Source organism: Oryctolagus cuniculus, chromosome 5, assembly GCF_964237555.1.
Source record: "Oryctolagus cuniculus chromosome 5, mOryCun1.1, whole genome shotgun sequence".
Taxonomy (NCBI): domain Eukaryota; kingdom Metazoa; phylum Chordata; class Mammalia; order Lagomorpha; family Leporidae; genus Oryctolagus; species Oryctolagus cuniculus.
The window spans coordinates 14,766,598-14,788,471 of NC_091436.1; the positions used below are offsets into that span (position 1 = coordinate 14,766,598).

At 45.7% G+C, this 21,874-nt stretch overlaps 1 protein-coding gene across 5 annotated transcripts in view; it reads left to right on the forward strand.

Annotated features, from left to right (window-relative positions):
• Positions 1–21,874, forward strand: part of RGS17 (regulator of G protein signaling 17) — a 138,557-nt gene that overhangs the window by 109,934 nt on the left and 6,749 nt on the right. For all 5 annotated transcript variants that reach the window (XM_070074600.1, XM_051854220.2, XM_051854221.2 and 2 more), the window contains exons 3-4: positions 2,481–2,570; positions 3,739–3,973. In XM_070074600.1, coding sequence (XP_069930701.1) covers positions 2,481–2,570; positions 3,739–3,973 — 325 coding nt within the window. The remainder of the gene's footprint in view (positions 1–2,480; positions 2,571–3,738; positions 3,974–21,874) is intronic.

Here is a 21,874-nt window from a genome sequence, read left to right on the forward strand (position 1 = left end):
TCTCCCAGATGGCTGCAATGGCCATGTTAGGCCAAGCTGAAGCAGAGCCTGGAACGCCATCCGGGCCTCTCCTGTGGCTGGTTGGGTCCGTAGTCCTTGGGCCATTATCCGCTGCCTTCCCAGGCATTAGCAGGGAGCAGGATCAGGAAGCGGAGGCTTCTCGTGTGTGGTTCCACACCAGTAAACTTGCCAGGACCCCTAGAAATGATTTCAGGAGAACTTACTTTATTTTGTTGTTAAATTAATTTCTTCTTTCTGGTGTTGTTTTGCTGGTTCAAATATCCTTCCCACTTCCTGTTGGGCTCTCTTTTGTCCAATTAGTCCACATTCTCCAGTGCACTTTTCTATCTAGTCTCCCTTTCAGCTGCACGTCAGGCTCCTCTTCCTTAAATTCTTCTCTTTGCCACACTCTCCATCCATACCCTTGCACCTGAAAAGGAGAGAATGAATGAGTGAGACATTATCTCTGTTACTCTTACCATACAACAGGATTAACTACTTGTTGGACACTTCTGTCCGTAAATATCTTCTTTTCATACCCATATTCAGGGACTCTTTTTGCACTCACACAGAGGATATATTGCCTCAGTGCCTGTAGTAGGTATTCAATAAAAATACAGTGTGTGTCAACAGAGTAGGGTTCAAACTCCAACAATATCACATATGTAGTGTTCCGTTTTGGAGCAGCCTACCAGGCAGCTCTGCCCTTCACTGTGTTCGTCTATAACATGGAGATAATAACATGAGTGCTTTGTGAGTGATACCTGGCTCATAATAGCCACTAAAAAAGAGCAGTTTCCACTGCCTCTAAAAGAGTAAGTAAAAGAAAGAGTGAGGCCGGCGCTGCGGCTCACTAGGCTAATTCTCCGCCTTGTGGTGCCGGCACACCAGGTTCTAGTCCTGGTCGGGGTGCTGGATTCTGTCCCGGTTGCCCCTCTTCCAGGCCAGCTCTCTGCTGTGGCCCGGGAGTGCAGTGGAGGAGGGCCCAAGTACTTGGGCCCTGCACCCCATGGGAGACCAGGAGAAGCACCTGGCTCCTGCCATCAGATCAGCGCAGTGCGCTGACCACAGTGCACCGGCCACAGCGGCCATTGGAGGGTGAACCAACGGCAAAGGAAGACCTTTCTCTCTGTCTCTCTCTCTCACTGTCCACTCTGCCTGTCAAAAAAATAAAATAATAATAATAATAATAAAGAGAGAGTGAAGAGTGAAATACTCTCTGAACTTCTTGTGCTGCCTGACAAACTGCCATGAAGGTCATTTTCTTCTAGACAGAGGTGTCAGTTTCCTACAAGAGCACACATTTTCCAAGGCTGCTGAGCCATCCTCTCCACCTTCCTTCTTAGTATTTCCCCATGACTTCCTTATTGTGTCTGCTCCATGCCTAGAACCTGAGTATTGCACCTTAAGGTGCTGCTCAGCCTCATTTTACCTGCACCAGACCATTCCTATTCTTCCACATTGCTAACAGCCGTGAGATTGTCCTAAGTTCTCTAATCCTGTAGAATTCTTGACGTGTGTCCCACAGTCAGACACGCTCCCATCCAGCTCTCTCCCAGTCTGAACCTCCAGTTCTCAAGACATTGGAGATTGACTAACGGGGTGAAAAACCAATGACAAAGTCAGGTACAAGCCCAGCAGCTAGAACCTTAGTGGTTGGAGGAAGGACAGAATCTGGGACAGTGATTCTGGTCTGTGGAGAAGGATGATCTGTGTCAGATTCTGATATCTTTGATCTTCTTAGCTATCAATGAGGAGGATAAATGGAAAACAAACTGAATGGAACTAACCCAGAGTCAAAATGATTTTCCATTTAAAGAGTAAAATAATGATACATATCAAAAATTAAGACATATAATCATGTATCTCAGAGATTTTTAAGTAATTCAGATTATGTAAGGATGAGGTCAGAATTTATAATGATTCCATTTTTGAGATTCTGATTTGCTTTTATTATATTATTTTAAAATATTCTATTTTCTTTAGTCAACATGGCCTTACCTATCATTTAAAAATGATAATGCAGGGCTGGTGCTGTGGCACAGCAGGTTAAAGCTCCTGCCTGCAGTACCAGCATCCCATGTGGGCGCAGGTTCTAGTTCTGGCTGCGCCTCTTCTGATCCAGCTCTCTGCTATGGCCTGCGAAAGCAATAGAAGATGGTCCAAGTCCTTGGATCCCTGCATCTGCGTGTGAGACCAAGAAGAAGCTCCTGGCTTCAGATGAGCTCAGCTCTGGTTGTTAGGAGTAAACATTTGGAGAGTGAACCAGCGGATGGAAGACCTCTCTCTGTCTCTCTAACTCTGTCTTTCAAGTAAATAAAATAAATCCTAGCAAAAATGACAATGCTCGTTTGTCCTTTAAATATCCTTACAGAGTTGAAAATGACATCTCCGGTAAAATGTCTTTCTTGAAAGTTTTATTCTTTTCCTTAATGACTTGAATTTCCCTTGACAAAATAAAGTGTTATGCTACCTTACAGCCTCACCGTTAGGAATGAAGAAAGAGGAGAAAATGCAGGAAGACCCACACATACCACAAAAATGGAAAGCATCCAGGTCCTAGAAGAGTGGTGAGTGTCACATGCAAACCATGATTGTATCTTGTGCTTCTGTGCTGTGTGCTGAGTGCCTAAGTAGCCTCTCTTGCTTTACAGTACTCCTCAAAGTAGTCTGATGAAATGAAGGCAAACTAAGTGTGGGGAATCTCATTTTGTGATGGCAGTTGCTTTTCATCAGTGTATCTCTTGGCTGTGTTACTTGGCTAAAGCATTGACTAAATTTATCTTTCTCTGTCAACAAATAAAAATTCTAAAGATGCTTCATAGTAATTTTTCAGCTTTTTAAAATTAGAAGTTAAGTGACTGAAAAAGTCCAGACATTATGGAATACTAACAAATCTATGAAAGATACCTGGTCCAAAAGGTAAGGATGAGTCTAAGAACTTCTTTGAACAATGCATTTTAGATGGAGATTTTTATTAAGTAGACCAATGAATGGGGAAGAAAGATCATAATCTTTTTTGTCATAAGAATTTGCAAGTTCCTCTCTTCCACTTCTTTGAATGAAAGAAAATGGAGTAATCTCCATTGGTTTCTGCAGTATAGCAGTCCCCGAAAATCGGCATTCAGATGTTTTAAAAATCCCCAGTTTCATTGTAAAAGCCCCCTGCCTTGCCAACAATAATAACTTTCAGAGTTCATAACTTTTTGTAGAAAAACTCTTAGTTTTTAGGAAAATATGTGATAAATACACACAATGAATTGTTCCTTTTAGGTCCAGTGACAAATGAGAAATGGCTCCCAGAGATGAAAATATTAAGTAAATGTATGGCTGGGAAATTGAAACCCATATCAGAGGCCAGGAAAAACTTGAATTTGTCCTTCACAGTAACTTGCAGACTGGTTCTGTCAATTTGCAACGGATTGTTAAAGTTTGAGTGCTTCCAAGCCTCACCTGGAATTTATGACGATCGTGTGCGTATTGTGTACAGCTCCCTGCTAGCTGAACGCATGTCTCTCTTACACAGGGCTTATGCCTACAGGAATTTTTGTCAAGATCCAGAAATAACTAACCCAGTTTGAGCAGGTATTTTATCAGAGCAGACCAGACTGGGTGACAAATCCTGACCACCAGATGGCAGTAGCTGCGTAGCATTTCTAGGTACTCCTCACTACTCGCCTGGCCTAGTGTTCTTAGGTCCAAGTTGCTGGTGATAATGAGCTCATTGTTTCTTTGCAGCCAAAACCCCGCCGCAGATGAGGTCTTGTCCTGGTCTCAGAATTTTGACAAGCTGATGAAGGCCCCGGCAGGAAGAAACCTCTTCAGAGAGTTCCTCCGCACAGAATACAGTGAGGAGAACCTGCTCTTCTGGCTTGCCTGTGAAGACTTAAAGAAAGAGCAAGATAAAAAAGTAATAGAAGAAAAGGCCAGGATGATATATGAAGACTACATTTCCATACTATCACCAAAAGAGGTAAAAATCCGGAAAACCTGTAGGTGGGCTTCCTCATACCTACAATAACCCCAAAGGAACCACTGATCAAACTGAGCAGTGCGTGGGACGTGGCCAGGGTAACAGATTCTCCGGGGGCACAGTTTAGCTTTCATTCTGAGCAGCTCCCTGTTGGAAGGTGAGGTCTCCCCGCTGTGTTTTGATCATTTCTCTCTGGCAAAGTTGTGTGGTCGTCCACTTGCTTTTCACAACTAGCCTGAAGGAGCCTGTTCAAGCAATTTGCTGTGACTTAAACTAAAATGGAAAAGAAGGATTTACCTGAGGGCCGTGTTTCTTCCAAGTGCAAACCCAGATCTCTTGCATGAGAGTCTCCTCTAGCTTATGTTTAAAAGGCAAACTCTTGAGGCCTACCCAGGACTTCTGAGTGTGGAGTTTTGGAATCTGCACTTTTATTTTGTTTTCTAGGTGTATACTAGTTTGAAAAACTCTGATATAGAGGCACAAAGAACATAGTATGTTTCTTGTTTATGATTGAATTTTACAGAGCTAAAGAATAGGCCTTTATCATCACTTAGATTTTGGGGGGATGGGTGTGAACAGAAACTATCTTACTTATTCTAGATTTTCTGTTATGGAAATTGCAAGTTGTTTCTCACATGTTCGGAAGGTACCTAATCAATAAAGGAACACTTCTAGAAACCAAATAGCATTTTTATATTCACTTTTTTTAAAAAGATTTTATTTATTTATTTGAAAGAGTTACAAGAGAGAGAGAGGAGAGGCAGAGAGAGAGAGAGAGTTCTTCCATCCGCTGGTTCACTCCCCAATTGGCCGCAACAGCCGGAGCTGTGCCAATCCAAAGCCAGAAGTCAAGAGTTTCCTCCAGGTCTCCCATGTGGGTGCAGGGGCCCAAGCACTTGGGCCATCTTCCACTGCTTTCCCAGGTCATAGCAGAGAGCTGGATTGGAAGAGGAGCAGCCGGTCTCGAACTGGCGCCCATATGGGATGCTGGCACTTCAGGCCAGGGCGTCAACCCGCTGTGCCACAGCGCCAGCCCCTATATTCACTTTTAAAAAGTTAATTTGCTCCTGAGAAATGTGTCAGTCAACAGTTGGATGCATTTGGTCAGATGGATCACTGTTGCCTGGAGGCCCTGCGGCTCTGAGTGGCTGGTTCCAGAGGGCTTTAAAGAGAACACTGTGGTTCTTCCAGTTCCTTCTCTTTTCCCATAGCACCTCCTTCTTTCCTTTTCTCTATCTGCTAAACTATTATGTTTTGTCTACTTATAGAAATGCAAAAATTACACAGAAATCGCCTGGCCCTTTGCTCCCACTGTGAGCACTGCTCGTTGACGAAGTCTGAGAGCTAAGCGTGGTCATCAGTGCCTCATCTGGCACTGGGTTGGGGCCGTATCCTGCCTCAACTCCTTCCCCTGAGATCTGTGGAAAGACGGTCTCATTTATACATCTCTAAATGCTGTGTAAATCGGGGACGCTAACTACGCCGTTTCGTTTCTAACGGAGCATAGCTAAGTGTTTATATAATTCACTAGGTTAAAGTGCCATTGGTATTCCAGAGTACCCCAATAGCATTGTCTCTCCAAAATGAGAAACCTTCAGTTCAATGCACAAAATGTTATATATTTTCTTTAATGTCCTACAAGCACAGTGACAAGATATTCAGAGAAACACGACTGGGAGAATTTTTTTCTGTAATTGTAATACATTTTGTACTTCTAGAACCACTGTAATTCGACATCTTTGTCGCTCCCCGTCTTCGTGGAGGAACGACACAGGACCCTGCGCTGTTCTTTCGTCTGCTCGGCCCTCCCCGGGTTTGCTGCTGGTTCTTCCCGGGTTGGCTACCGACCCTTCCACCTCCGTGGAAGGGCGGTTCCCCCTAGCCACTTTCCCCACTTCCGCGGGGGAGCGGCACACCCGCCGGCCGGCTCTCTCGGGGGCTGCACAGGTGTTCCTTCAGATAGATGTTCCCCTTAGATGTTCCTGGTGCATGTTGTCTCTCTCCTCCTTTATAGTCCTCTTCCACCAATCCCAACTCTGCTACCCACACGCCGAGTACGCTGCTCTCCTCCAATCAGGAGTAGGTCCTACAGTTTATTGGTTGAACTGGAGGCAGCTGTGTAGAAGCTGTTTCTCCCTTCTCAGCGCCATATTGTGGGAGAGCAGATGCATAGAATAAGTCTTAATTCCAGTAACTTAGTCTAGTCCGGGTTGCTCCCCACAGATCCCCCTTTCTTTTTATTTTTTGGCGTTGATACGCGCCTGTCTTCGGTGCCCCGCGGCAAACACTCTGCTCTGCTTACTGGAGTTGCCCACAGGTGCTTACAAGCCCTACCAATCAGGCAAACCGAATCTGGGTCCTCTCTTCGCCATGTTGTGAGGAGGTTTTTAGGCACTGATGCGTGCCTGTGTTCAGTGCCCTGCAGCGCATGCTCTGCTCTGCTAGAACTGCCTGCAGGTGCTTACAAGCCCTATCAATCAGGCAGACCGAATCCAAGCCTTCTCATTGCCGTATTGTGGGGAGACTTATTGATGTTAATTTGTGCCTGTCTTCGGTGACCTGCAGCGCATAAGCTGCTAGCCGCCCGCAGGTGCTCACCACCTCCCTAATCAGGCAGACCGAATCCAAGCTCTCTCATTGCCATGTTGTGGGGAGGCCTTATTTTTCTCTATTTCTCTATCTCCGGGCATTCCTATCTCTCCTATTTTACTTCTATCTACCAGCATTCCTATTTCTCTCATTTTACTTCTAAACTTCTGTTTCTCTTATCCCTGCGGCTTCCCGGCGCCCGCCCCGAGGCTGCTTCTCGGCGGCTTCCCGGCTCTGAGCCTCTTCAGCCCGCGCTTCTCTCATCTGCACGGCTTCCCGGCTTCGCGCGCCCGCACCACGGCCTCGCACTAGCCCCACGTTCCCTATTTATTCACGCCCCGTGCTCTCTCTGCACGCGGCGGCTTCCACGAGTCACACAGCACAGCTCACGTTTCCGCCACTAGCATTCAATCCAAGTTCCCCGGGCTAACCTGGCGAATTCAACCTAGCCCACGCTTCCGCCTCACGGTTTGGCTTCCCGTCTTTTGCTCCCCGGGCTAATCTGACGGATTCCAACCTGGCTTACGTGTCCACCTCTAGTTTTAGCTTTTCTCCTTTTGTTCCCCGGGCTGACTTGAAGAATTCCAACATAGCTTACGTTTCCACCTCGGCCTGCCCCCGCAGCTTCAATTTCCCTAACATTTTTCTCTACCCGGTATGTTTCCCTAAGTTTTCTTCCAACAATATTCCCCTCTCATTTCTCCTGGCTTCTCCCCACAGTCCGTATCCAAATCTGTTTGTTCTAGCTTTCACTTTCGCTTTCGACCTTAGAGATTTCTCCCAGCTTCCCCCCGTAGTCCGTATCCGAGTCTATGCCTAGGCTTTCAATAGCTTCTTCCGGCACCTTTTCCGTCCGGCTTTTCCCTAGGCTCTTTGCTAGTCTCCCTCTCCAGTATTTTCCCACTTCTTCCCGTTTCTTCCCTCCTAAGTTTGCTATCCGAGTCACGGCACCATTATGTCGCTCCCCGTCTTCGTGGAGGAACGACACAGGACCCTGTGCTGTTCTTTCGTCTGCTCGGCCCTCCCCGGGTTTGCTGCTGGTTCTTCCTGGGTTGGCTACCAACCCTTCCACCTCCGTGGAAGGGCGGTTCCCCCTAGCCACTTTCCCCACTTCCGCAGGGGAGCGGCACACCGCCGGCCGGCTCTCTCGGGGGCTGCACAGGTGTTATTCGGATAGATGTTCCTGGTGCATGTTGTCTCTCTCCTCCTTTATAGTCCTCTTCCACCAATCCCAACTCTGCTACCCACACGCCGAGTACGCTGCTCTCCTCCAATCAGGAGTAGGTCCTACAGTTTATTGGTTGAACTGGAGGCAGCTGTGTAGAAGCTGTTTCTCCCTTCTCAGCGCCATATTGTGGGAGAGCAGATGCATAGAATAAGTCTTAATTCCAGTAACTTAGTCTAGTCCGGGTTACTCCCCACAATCTTAAAGACACATTCTTTAGACTACTGATTACTTAGAATCTCAGCATCTACCAACCCTACTGAGATTTTATTAGCATAATAATTTTATTCTCATTTTTATCTTAAAGTTGCTTTTGTAGCAGACAGATAAACCAGAAGATCCAAATGCTCCCAAAGATGTGGCTTTCTGTATTAATTATACAAAATTATAGGCCTTTGGACTGCTAGTCCATTTCTCTCCTCCAGCCATGTAAAATATTTCATCTAAAATGCTTTGAATTGTGTATATGTCATTTCAAAATGATGACTTTTCCATTTTTTAAATGTTAGGGGGAAATGTATTCCCCATAGCAAGTACACATAATTCCTTTGGTTTTATAGTCTCCATTTTTAAAAGATTGATTTATTTATTTGAAAGGCAGAGTTATGGAGGGAGGGAGAGACAGAGAGAGAATCTCCTCCATCTGCCGATTCACTCCCCAGGAAGTCTGGGCCAGCTCGAGTCCAGGAGCCAGAAGCATCATCTGGGTCTCCCATGTGGGTGCATGTTGCTCCCCCACTCGCGGAGGAACGACACCGGACCCTGTGCTGTTCTCTTTCCCCGGCCCTTCCCGGGTTAGCTGCCGGCCCCCCCCCTCCGCGGAGGGGTGGCACCCCCACCGCTTCCCCCGCTTCCGCTGGCCGGCTCTCTCAGGGGTTCCTCAGATGTTCCTCCTGCATGTTGTCTCTCTCCTCCTTTATAGTCCTCTTCCACCAATCCCAACTCTGCTGGCGTTCTCTCCCCACGCGCTGACCACACTGCTCTCCTCCAATCAGGGGCAGGTTCAGCTCCTGCAGCTTGTTAGTCGAATTGGTGAGGCAGCTGTGTGGAAGTTGTTTACTCTCTCAGCGCCATATGGTGGAGATCAGATGCATAGAGTTAGTCTTAATAATCTCAGTGGTCTAGTCCAGTCTCGGTAGTTTCAGTACTTATTTGTCCATAGTCTCAGTACTTGTTTGTCTCCCGGGCGCCCAGCCATGTTGTGGGAGACGGGCCCTGCTCCCCACAGGTGCAGAGACCCATCTTCCACTGCCTTCCTAGGCCCATTAGCAGGGAGCTGTATTGAAAGCGGAGGAGCCTGGACACCAGCCCCAGCCCAGCGCCCGTCTGGGATGCTGGAACTGCGGCAGTGGCTTAACCCACTGTGGCACCACAGCACAGTCTCCCAGGCTCCATTTTTAAGCTTTACTTTTTATGAGAATTCCCATGTTCTTCATAGCTCATGACTTTCATATGTCACCAACTGATAGAGCATTGTAAAATTCTCAGTTTTCATAAAATTACATCATTTGGGGCCATATTTATAATTATCACAGCTATTGTTGAAATATAAATTATATTTTCATTATTTTGCTGAAGTAATAAGTTTTCACCAAATTTCATTTTGAACATGAGTTTCACCAAAAAGTCATTAAAACATTATTTACTGTTTAAAATAGTACCTTTTCTAAACTACTACAACTATTATTTAGTATAATAACCATAATTAGTCTCTCCTTTAATTTTTCTAATGTCCATATTTTGACAATTATTCACTCATTAATACCCTAGAATACTGGGGCAGGGGAGGAGAGAGAGAAGGAAGTGATATTTAAACTTTTATGATTTTAAAATTTATGTGCTGGGGCCAGCACTATGGCCTAGCAGGCCTGTGGAGCTGGCATTCCATAGGTGCGCCGGTTCAAGTCCCAGCTGCTCCTTTTCTGATCCAGCTCTCTGCTAATGGCCTGAGAGAGCAGTGGAAGATGGCCCAAGTGCTTGGGCCCTGTACCCATGTGGGAGACCCAGAAGAAACTCCTGGCTCCTGGCTTCAGATCCACCCAGCCTCGGCTGTTGCAGCCATTTAGGAAGTGAACCAGCAGATGGAAGACCTTTCTCTGTCTCTCCCTCGGTCTGTAACTCTACCTCTTAAATAAATAAATAAATAAATATCTTTAAAAAATAAAATAAAACTTATGTGCTGACATGTAAATAGCCCTTGACATAGAATCTAAGTTATTGGACTATATGAAGTACCTTTGTTTAACTGATTTTCTGCCTGTCAACAGAGTGAATATGATTGATATTTCATAGCAAAATACATAAAATAACCAGGAAGTATTTTCAGTTACAAAAATCTAATTGTTGAAAAGCTTTCTTTGAAACCAAGGTATTAGATATGTTTTCTCTTGGGCCATAGTCAATGACGTGACTCATGAGTACACTGTGGCACACACTTTTAGATACTTGAGCCCTTTCAGATTTATTATATCTTACTGACCTTTCTATGCAAAACTTGCCAATTTCTAATGAGCCACAATACATTACTGATGACAGTGAGTTATGACTCTTCCCATTTGGTGTTCTAACGCTGGAGAGAGCAGAGTCCTGAACAAGTAGTGTTCAGAGCACTGGACCAACATTCAAGTGTACAGGATTCTAGACCAAGCTCTATGACAGCCTGATTGTGTGGCCTGGGATAAATCACTCACCTCTTAGGCCTCAACATTCAGTTAATTTGTTTACAAAGTAACAATAAAAATGAGCACAAAGAATAGTGAATCAAATCCAGACAGGCAACTCTAAGGCTGTCTTCCTTTCTACTGTACCCAGATTGATCCTCGGACTCTCTCTTAACACAGCTTTCAAAGCAACCACTATAAACAGTCAGAATTGTTGTCTATTTCTCATTCTGAGGCAAAATAATCTAGCTTTTCTATCTCAAATTCTGTAACTTTTTCTACTAAGAATATTTTTGAAGAAAATTAACATTTGAATCATTTATAAAATAATGACTAAGTCACTAAAAATTACCAGCATTTTATAATTTTCCAAAAAAAGTGTTGTTTTCACTAAACCTAACTTTCATTTTACCTTATTTTAATTGGGTAATCAGGTTCATCTACATTTTGAAAATTATATGTATATGACATTTTTCATTATTGAAACCATTTAAACCAGTGTCCTAAAAATTAAATTTCATTGCTTTAAAGGCATACTTCATGTATTTTAACCATCTGTGCCATCATATTAAAAAAAAAACTTTTTAAAGATTTATTTTGTTTCTTTGAGAAGCAGAGTTACAGAGAGAGAGAGGTCTCCCATCCACTGGTTCACTCCCCAAATGGCCACAATGATGGAGCTGGGCAGATTCAAAGTCAGGAGCCAGGAGCTTCTTCTGGATCTCCCAGGTTGGTGCAGGGGCCCAAGCACTTGGGCCATCTTCCCCTGCTTTACCAGGCTACCAGCAGGGAGCTGGATCAGAAGTGGAGCAGCCGGGACTTGAACCGGTGCTATATGGGATGTCAGTGACACAGACACTTAACCTACTCCACCCCAGCACTGGTCCCTGTGCCCCACTGCACCATATTTAACATAAGAGATGGCGTCAATCAGGAGATGACACCATTTCTGTTCTTGGTATAATGTACATTCTAAGAGAAGAAAGAGCTAAATTTTAATTTAAAAAAAATCTAGAAATTTAAATTGAAAATATTTGTTTCAAACATAAATTTTCTTTTTATGTGATGTCCTCCAGAGGCAAACAAATAAAGAAAATGAAAAGCCATTTTAAGACCAATGGCAATAACAGATCCTGGCAGCAGCTTATGCCTGTGAAATATTAAAAACAAACACAATGAAACAAAGCTCTTGAAGAAAAAGTTTGCTTAAAGGCTATAAACAGGACTTCAAAAAGAAATAACTGTATATCCTTCAAAAGTATAGTACTTTTATGTGAATCAAAAGAACTGTGTGTTATCTACAAAGCTCCTGGGTGATAGCATTGCCATTCATCTCACGGGGACTATTATCTGCCTGCCACTTGCCATCTGTATGGCACTTGGAAACTCACTCCAGTGCCCTGTAGCCTGGGCACCAGATTCCTACAATGATGACATGGAGAACTCACTAAAATCTGCCAGGTCTGTGACGGTGCCCAGGGTGACTTCAACAGCAGGTCTGTTACTTCTGACTTCATCCTCAATTTCCAGTTGGGAGAAAAACATATACACCATTTAAAAACCAAAAGCATCTAAAAGTCACACTGAGATGATAGCCATATGGAGTCTGTGACTGCATGCACAAGAATGTAGGCCTTCAAGCAAAATTATGTATATGTAGCATTTCCAGTGATTTATGTCAGCTTTTCTTTTTTAAAAAAATATTTATTTTATTGATTTGAAAAACAGAGTTACAGAGAGAGGGAAAGACAGAGAGAGAGAGGTCTTCCATCTGCTAGTTCACTCCCCAAATGGCTACAATGGCTGGAGCTGAGCCGATCCAAAGCCAGGAGCCAGGAGCTTTTTCCAGGTCTCCTACATGGGTGCAGGGGCCCAAGGACTTGGGCCATCTTCCACTACTTTCCTAGGCACGTTAACAGGGACTGGACCAGAAGTGGAGCAGCTGGAACTAGACCCAGCGCCCATATGGAATGCCAGCACTGCAGGCTGGGGCTTTACTCCCCTGTGCCACAGCACCAGCCTTTATGTCAGATTTTCCAAGCAGATCTCATTAGATGTATTTTCCTATACTTGTTTATTTGTACGTGCATTTTCACACATATTTATTGAGTATTCAATGAATTAAATATTTTTTTTTAGATTTATGTATTTATGGGGCTGGTGCTGTGGCTCAGCGGGTTAACGCCCTGGCCTGAAGTGCTGGCATCCCATATGGGCACCGGTTCTAGTCCCGGCTGCTCCTTTTCCAATCCAGCTCTCTCTGTGTAACTCTGACTTTCAAATAAATGAATAAATCTTAAAAATTATGTATTTATTTGAAAGTCAGAGTTACAGAGAGTGAGAGACAGAGAGAGAGTTCCAGGTGCCTGCAATGGCCAGGGCTGAGCCAGGCCAAAGCCAGGAGCCAGGAACTTCATCTCAGTCTCCAAGATGAGTGGCAGGGGCTCAAAAATTTGAGACATCTTCCACTGCTTTTTGCAGGCTGTTAGCAGGGAGCTGGGTCAGAAGCAGAGCAGCCAGGACTTTAACTGGCGCTCATGTGGTAAGCTGACCTCACCTGGGGTTGCCTTACCCAAGATGCCACAATGCCAGCCCCAATGAATTAAGTATTGAAAAGACAAGCACAACAAAATAAAAAACTTGAAGAAAAAGTCTATTTAAAGCATATTTATTGAGTATTTCCTATAAGCCAAGCACTGAGCTAAGTGTCAGAGATATGATGATGAACAAGAAAGAGAGACTGACCTATTACTTACGAAATTTACATTTTAGAAAGAAAAATCATGTTGAAAACACATAACTTAAAGTTGTGATGAACGTTATCATGTGGAGAGATCCAGTGATGCAGTTTAGAGTCGAGACAGTCAGGAATGATCACTCAGAGAAGGTAAAATTCAAGCTGGTGCAAAGCAATGCAAAGACATTAATCAAAAAGGTATCAAAATTAAATTAAAATGTTACTATTAAATTTGCATTTATTTGAGAAGCAGAGTGAGAGAGAGGAGAGAGTGTCGCTCCCCCTCTTCGTGGAGGAGCAACACTGAACCCTGCCTAGGCTTCATATCCGAGTCACGGCACCATTATGTCGCTCCCCCTCTTCGTGGAGGAACGACACAGGACCCTGCGCTGTTCTTTCGTCTGCTCGGCCCTCCCCGGGTTTGCTGCTGGTTCTTCCCAGGTTGGCTGCCGTCCCTCCACCTCTGTGGAGGGGCGGGCCCCCTGCCACCTTCCCCACTTCCGCAGGGGAGCGGCACACCGCCGGCCGGCTCTCTCGGGGGCTGCACAGGTGTTATTCGGATAGATGTTCCTGGTGTATGTTGTCTCTCTCCTCCTTTATAGTCCTCTTCCGCCAATCCCAACTCAGCTGCCCACACGCCGAGTATGCTGCTCTCCTCCAATCAGGAGCAGGATCAGCTCCTGGAGGTTATCACTCAAGTTGGCAAGAGGCAGCTGCGTAGAAGCTGTTTTCTCCTCTCTCAGCGCCATATTGTGGGAGAGCAGATACATAGAATAAGTCTTAATTCCAGTAACTTAGTCTAGTCCGAGTTGCTCCCCACAGATCCCCCTTTCTTTTTATTTTTTGGCGTTGATACGCGCCTGTCTTCGGTGCCCCGCGGCAAACACTCTGCTCTGCTTGCTGGAGTCGCCCACAGGTGCTTACAAGCCCTACCAATCAGGCAAACCGAATCCGGGTCCTCTCTTCACCATGTTGTGAGGAGGTTTTTAGGCGCTGATGCGTGCCTGTGTTCAGTGCCCTGCAGCGCATGCTCTGCCAGAACTGCCTGCAGGTGCTTACAAGCCCTATCAATCAGGCAAACCGAATCCAAGCCTTCTCATTGCCGTATTGTGGGGAGACTTATTGATGTTAATTTGTGCCTGTCTTCGGTGACCTGCGGCGCATAAGCTGCTAGCCACCCGCAGGTGCTCACCACCTCCCTAATCAGGCAGACCGAATCCAAGCTCTCTCATTGCCATGTTGTGGGGAGGCCTTATTTTTCTCTATTTCTCTATCTCCGGGCATTCCTATCTCTCCCATTTTACTTCTATCTGCCAGCATTCCTATTTCTCTCATTTTACTTCTAAATTTCTGTTTCTCTTATCCCTGCGGCTTCCCGGCGCCCGCCCCGAGGCTGCTTCTCGGCGGCTTCCCGGCTCTGAGCCGCTTCAGCCCGCGCTTCTCTCATCTGCGCGGCTTCCCGGCTTCGCGCGCGCACTCCGCGGTCTCCGCGCCCCTTCGTGTCCGCACCAGGGCCTCGCGCTAGCCCCACGTTCCCTATCTATTCACGCCCTGTGCTCTCTCTGCACGCGGCGGCTTCCGCGAGTCACACAGCGTAGCTTACGTTTCCGCCACCACCAGTATTCAATCTAAGTTCCCCGGGCTAACCTGGCGAATTCAACCCAGCTCACGTCTGCGCCCTTTGGCTTGGCTTCCCGTCCTTTGCTCCCCAGGCTAATCTGACGGATTCCAACCTGGCGGCCCACATCTAGCTTCTCACCTTTTGTTCCCCGGGCTGACTTGAAGAATCCCAAGCTGGCTTACGTTTCCGCCTCGGCCTGCCCCCCGCGGCTTCAATTTCCCTAACATTTTTCTCTACCCGGTATGTTTCCCTAAGTTTTCTTCCAACAATATTCCCCTCTCATTTCTCCTGGCTTCTCCCCACAGTCCGTATCCAAATCTGTTTGTTCTAGCTTTCACTTTCACTTTCGACCTTAGAGATTTCTCCCAGCTTCCCCCCGTAGTCCGTATCCGAGTCTATGCCTAGGCTTTCAATAGCTTCTTCCGGCACCTTTTCCGTCCGGCTTTTCCCTAGGCTCTTTGCTAGTCTCTCCGGTATTTTCCTGCTTCTTCCCTCCTAGGTTTCCTATCCGAGTCACGGCACCATTATGTCGCTCCCCCTCTTCGTGGAGGAACGACACTAAACCCTGCCTAGGCTTCATATCCGAGTCACGGCACCATTATGTCGCTCCCCCTCTTCGTGGAGGAACGACACAGGACCCTGCGCTGTTCTTTCATCTGCTCGGCCCTCCCCGGGTTTGCTGCTGGTTCTTCCCGGGTTGGCTGCCGTCCCTCCACCTCCGTGGAGGGGCGGGCCCCCTGCCACCTTCCCCACTTCCGCAGGGGAGTGGCACACCGCCGGCCGGCTCTCTCGGGGGCTGCACAGGTGTTATTCGGATAGATGTTCCTGGTGTATGTTGTCTCTCTCCTCCTTTATAGTCCTCTTCCGCCAATCCCAACTCGGCTGCCCACACGCCGAGTATGCTGCTCTCCTCCAATCAGGAGCAGGATCAGCTCCTGGAGGTCATCACTCAAGTTGGCAAGAGGCAGCTGCGTAGAAGCTGTTTTCTCCTCTCTCAGCCCATATTGTGGGAGAGCAGATACATAGAATAAGTCTTAATTCCAGTAACTTAGTCTAGTCCGAGTTGCTCCCCACAGAGAGCACCCCATGCACTAGTTTACTCCTTAAATGCTTGCAAAGGTGGGAGGCTGAAGCTGAGAACTTGGAACTCAATCCAGTTCTCCCATGTGGGCGACAGGAACCCAACTAGTTAAGCCATCAGTGTTGTATCCCAACGTCCACTTTAGTGGAAAGCTGGAATCTGGAGCCAGAGCAGAGGATCCAACTCAGGTGCTCTAATGTGGGACAGTAAAGATCTACCCAGCATCTTCATCAAATACCCACCCCATTATTATAATTACAATTATTACTATTACTTTACCATGGGCTTCAACTTCACTGCTGATAAAATGGTCTTAACATATATTCTTACAGTCTGAGTCTCACAACACTCCTTTAGATGGTATCACTTTACCTCAAAGGAAACTGATTGTCAAAAGAGGTAAAATGAACATTTCAAGGCGTGAGAATTGTATCTGATGGACAGAACATGAGCCCGGGATCTGATTCTAAATGTGGTGCTCTTCCAACTACAGTGTGCTAAGTAATTCTTCTATTGCCCAGTATCTTCTCCATGACACTACTGTTGAATTCTATAGACCAACCATAGAACCCCAGACACCATGAAAAATAGTAACCTTAACCACATGCCTGAACCCTCCCCCAGACAAGTGAGATGTACTTTCCCATCTGGGTCCCAAAAATAATTTGGTTACTACTCTTTATTCCACCAATAATCTTTGATCCAAGAGGTAAATTCAGTCTTACTTGTAATTTATGTTTATTTTTAGCACAAAACAATTCCTGGCTAAATGTACATATGGTCAAATTTCATCAAAATTGATAGGAAATCAGGTATCTTTAGATCTATAAAAATTAATGCAGGAATGCTAAATTTAATTACAGTCAGAAAAGAAAATCCCCAGTGGTAGAAGTAGTTAGTAAGATTTAATATGGGCTTCTAAAGGAAAAATAAAAATGTCAGAATTTTACTTGGAAAATAATCACAAAGCAAATGCAGGAAAACTAAAAATCAGATGGAAGAAATGGGAGGAAAAAATGTCATTAAAAACTAAGATAAAGGAGAGTCCTCTGTGGGGGAAGACTTTCAGTGAAAATTCATCAGTTTCTGTATAATTCTGCTAAAATACCAGTGCCTAAATTTCCATTGCATCTTGATGGCTCTAACAAAAAGGCAGAGTCACTTAGTGTACTCCCTTGCAGCAGTAATCATGTCTCTCTCTCTCTCTCTCTCTCCCTCCCTCTCTCTCTCTCTTTTTTTTTTTTTTTTTTTTTTTTTTTACAGACAGAGAGAGAGAGAGAGAGAGACAGAGAGAAAGGTCTTCCTTCCATTGGTTCACCCCCCAAATTCCCGCTATGGCTGGCGCGCTGCACCGATCCGAAGCCAGGAGCCAGGTGCCCCCTTCCTGGTCTCCCATGCAGGTGCAGGGGCCAAGCACTTGGGCCTCCTCCACTGCCTTCCCAGGCCACAGCAGAGAGCTGGACTGGAAGAGGAGCAGCCAGAACAGAATCCGGGGTGCCTCGCCGCAAGCGGAGGATTAGCCAATTGAGCCGCGTCTGTCTCTTTTTTAAAAAGATTATAAAATGCAGAGTTCCAGGGGCCAGCACTGTGGCTTAATGGGTAAAGCTGCCGTCTGCTGTGCTAGCATCCCATACGGGTGCCGGTTCGAGACCTTTGCTGCTCCACTTCCAATCCAGCTCTCTGCTGTGGCCTGGGAAAGCAGTGGAAGATGGCCCAAGTCCTTGGGCCCCTGCACCCATGCGGGAGACCTGGAGGAAGCTCCTGGCTCCTGGCTTTGGATCAGCACAGCTCCAGCTGTCATGGCCAATTGTGGAATGAACCAGTGGGTGGAAGAACACACTCTCTCTCTCTCTCTCTGTCTCTCTCTCTCTCTGCCTTCCTTCTCTCTCTGTGTAACTCTGGCTCTCAAATAAATAAATAGATCTTTCAAAACAAAACAAAACAAAACAAAAATGCAGAGTTACAGAGAGAGATGGAGAGACAGAGACAGGTCTTCCATCTACTGGTTCACTCCCCAAATGGCCAAAACAGCCAGAGCTGAGCCAGGCTGAAGCCAGGAGCCAGGAGCTTCTGGGTCTCCCATGTGGGTGCAGAGGCCCAAACACCTGGGCCATCTTCCACTGCTTTTCCCAGGCCATTCACAAGGAGTTGGGTCATAAATGGAGCAGCTGGGACAGGAACACCAGACTCAGTGTTAATCACCTCTCCTAATATTCCCCTTCATTGGATAAGAAAATCTAGTAAGATTAGCCATATAACTCATGTACCAGGCTTCCCAAGCCACACCAGCAGGATTTCTGTGTCTTCATTCTCTCCACTCCATCTGCATACCCGAGTTGCCAGTGGATATTTTTATTTTGCTTGCCAGCTGCTTTCTTTTTTCTTCTTGTCTGTCTCCTCTTCCCTGTGGGAATGAATGCTTCCATGCTCACCAAGACCTGTCGTAGAGTCCCTTGTGTCTATTTAAACTTCAGTTGCCAGCTTTCGACACTGCCAGCGTTTTCAGCACTGCTCACATTGCCAGTTAAATGTTGCCAAATCTATCAGAGCTCCCCTATAGCCTGTCTCGGAGTAGCAGTGTTTTGTGTTTTACACTATGATTTCTGTGATGCACCTCTTGCCCCTCCATGCATCCCCAGGTAGGAGTCTATGGAGACTGGGTGAGAAGGTATTTTCTACAAGCCCAAGGGTAGCTCTTGTCTTGTGTTGCTGAACTATCTCTTTCTTCAGGATTAGTTATTTCCAGGAAACTCCCCAGTTCTTGGACCCCAAACAAGATGGCTTTACAACCCATCCAGACACACCTGAATCCTAGTGTCTATGGCTGAGGCCCAGGCTGGATCCACTCTCCCCCCTCCCTTGTACAAAGAAGCCACAGATGGAACTATAGATCATACACCCAGGGGGTGTATCCTTGTTGTGAGACCACTCCTCACCTGTTTTAACTGATTGACAACTTTTCAAACAACCAGATACTAAGGTAAATGTCTTATTTTTAAATGGGAAGAGAAAAATGCATTTTTTTGTTACGGATTACTAAATGTTGAACTGAAGTACTTTAGGATATTTCACTATTGTTTTTAATTTGTAAAACATTTAAGAAATGAGGGTTCATGAATTTAATAATCCTAGTTGTTTTGTTTCTATTAAGAAAACTAACATGATTCCAGCCTCTGATAAGAAAATGTTATACTATAATCATATTATTACTTAGGAAGTAAATGATACTCTTCACAAATCGAAGGTTTCCTTTTCCATTGAAACAAAAGGTTTTTGTCAAGTTTGAAAGTAAGAGCAACATTTACAAAAACAGTAAATTATGTTTGGGAAGATTCTGCCTTACTGTACATATCACCGTTTCAGAATATGAATCAGTTTAAGTTCTAATGACAACATTTTTCTATTGAGTAGAAACACAAAAAATATTTTCAGATAAAAATCTTCTGGAAAAATCTATATCTTTGGTCATTTTGTACTTCATGATGACTTCATATGACAATAACAGAAAATAAAAATGACACAAATGTTTCCAGAACATTTTTCTCTTTTATTAAAGAATTCTCTTTATTAAAGAATGTATGTAGTGCAGCCAATGTCTATATAAAAATAATCTGGTTAAACCACAGAAATTCAGTCTAGGTCAGCAGTTTCTGACGAACCTAGCAGCAATCCATGGGATTTATCAGTCAACTTTATTTCAGAAGTCTGTGGTATTTGGGATCTGGGAACAGTAAGACAGAAAATGAATGGACTCATTGAAAGATTTTTCAGACCCCAGACTTCGTCTGAACGATGACTGGGTAAGGAAGCCAAAAGAAAAAAAAAAATTTTGCAAAAGGCTTATGACAAATTGTTCAGATATAAATATGAAGGTTTGTGTATGACAGCTGTACTTCTCCTTTCCCAGGTATTGTTTTTGTTTTTTTGTTTTTTGTTTTTTTGCTATTTATTTATTTACCCCACTTCCCTTTCCAACATGGTCTACCAGTTCCACCAAGATTAGTGTTCACTGAGGGAAGAAGTAAAATCAAAGGCCGGTGCTGCGGCTCACTAGGCTAATCCTCCACCTTGCGGCGCCAGCACACCAGGTTCTAGTCCCGGTCGGGGCGCCAGATTCTGTCCCAGTTGCCCCTCTTCCAGGCCAGCTCTCTGCTGTGGCCAGGGAGTGCAGTGAAGGATGGCCCAAGTGCTTGGGCCCTGCACCCCATGGGAGACCAGGAGAAGCACCTGGCTCCTGCCATCAGATCAGCGCGGTGCGCCGGCCGCAGTGTGCCGGCCGCGGAGGCCATTGGAGGGTGAACCAACGGCAAAAGGAAGACCTTTCTCTCTGTCTCTCTCTCTCACTGTCCACTCTGCCTGTCAAAAAAAAAAAAAAAAAAAGAAGAAGAAGAAGTAAAACCGAGATGATTTTACAATTTAGTTTCAGGACACTTTTCAAAGAACACTGTGCTGATTATTTTAATGGGTATTTCAAATTCCTGTTTTATTTCTCTTCTCAAAATTCCATGTCAGGCGGTTGTTCTGCCTCGTTGCTAGCACGGAGATCTTGGGATGCATCTCAGGAGAAGGATATTTCCCAGGCCTTGTCAGGTAGTTGTAAGACGTGAGGAATGTCTACTGCCTTTCTGCCTTACTAAGCCTTTTACTTGCTTGACTTCCTGCTTCTGATACAAAAGTTGCTGGGATATGAACCCGTAGGGAGTCATCATGCTGGGTATGTTACATTCTGTAAGAAGGGGCTGGTGCTGGGGCATAGCAGATAAAGCCAGAGCCTGCAGTGCTGGCATCCCATATGAGAGCCGGTTCACTTCCAATCCAGCTCTCTGCTATGGCCTGGGAAAGCAGTAGAAGATGGTCCAAGCCCTTGGGCCTCTGCACCCACGTTGGAGACCCAGAAGAAGCTCCTGACTCGTGGCTCCTGGCTTCGGATCAGCACAGCTCCAGCCTTTGTGGCCATTTTGGGAGTGAACCAGCAGATGGAAGACCTCTCTTTCTCTCTTTCTGCCTCTGCCTCTCTGTATAACTCTGCCTTTCAAATAAATTAATTAATTTAAAAAAATTCTGTAAGAATAGATTCTAACCTTGTTACCAGCAGTCACCCCCAGCAGTCACAGCATAGGAGGAGGAGAATTCATACTCTGGCAAGAGGATTCTGTAATATCTCAACAATGTTTCTTTTTAAGATCTATTTTAGTTATTGACTTGGAAGGCAGAGTGACAGAGAAGAGACAGAAAGAGATCTTTCATCCATTGGCCCACTCCCCTAATGTTCACAACAGCCTGGAACTCCATTTTGGGCCTCCCATGTGGGTGACAGAGACATCCTCTGCTGCTTTCTGAGGCACATCAGCAGGAAGCTGGATGGGAAACAGAGTACCCCAGCACTGGAACTGGTACTCTGACAAAGTATGCAGGCAATTCCAAGTAGCAAGCTGACCCACTGTGCCACAGCTCTGACTGCCAGCAATGTTTTTTTTAAAGACTTATTTATTTATTTATTTGAAAGAGTCGGGCCGGCGCCGTGGCTCAATAGGCTAATCCTCTGCCTTGCGGTGCCGGCACACCGGGTTCTAGTCCTGGTCGGGGCGCCGGATTCTGTCCCAGTTGCCCCTCTTCCAGGCCAGCTCTCTGCTGTGGCCCGGGAGTGCAGTGGAGGATGGCCCAAGTGCTTGGGCCCTGCACCCCATGGGAGACCAGGAGAAGCACCTGGCTCCTGTCTTTGGATCAGCGCGATGCGAATTGCAGCGGCCATTGGAGGGTGAACCAATGGCAAAAGGAAGACCTTTCTCTCTGTCTCTCTCTCTCACTGTCCACTCTGCCTGTCAAAAGAAAAAAAAAAAAAAAGAGAGAGTCACACAGAGAGAGGAGATGCAGGGAGAGAGAGAGAGGTCCTCCATCCGATGGTTCACTCCCTAATTGGCTGCCGGAGATGTGCTGATCCGGAGCCAGGAGCTTCCTCCAGGTCTCCCATGTGGGTGCAGGGGCCCA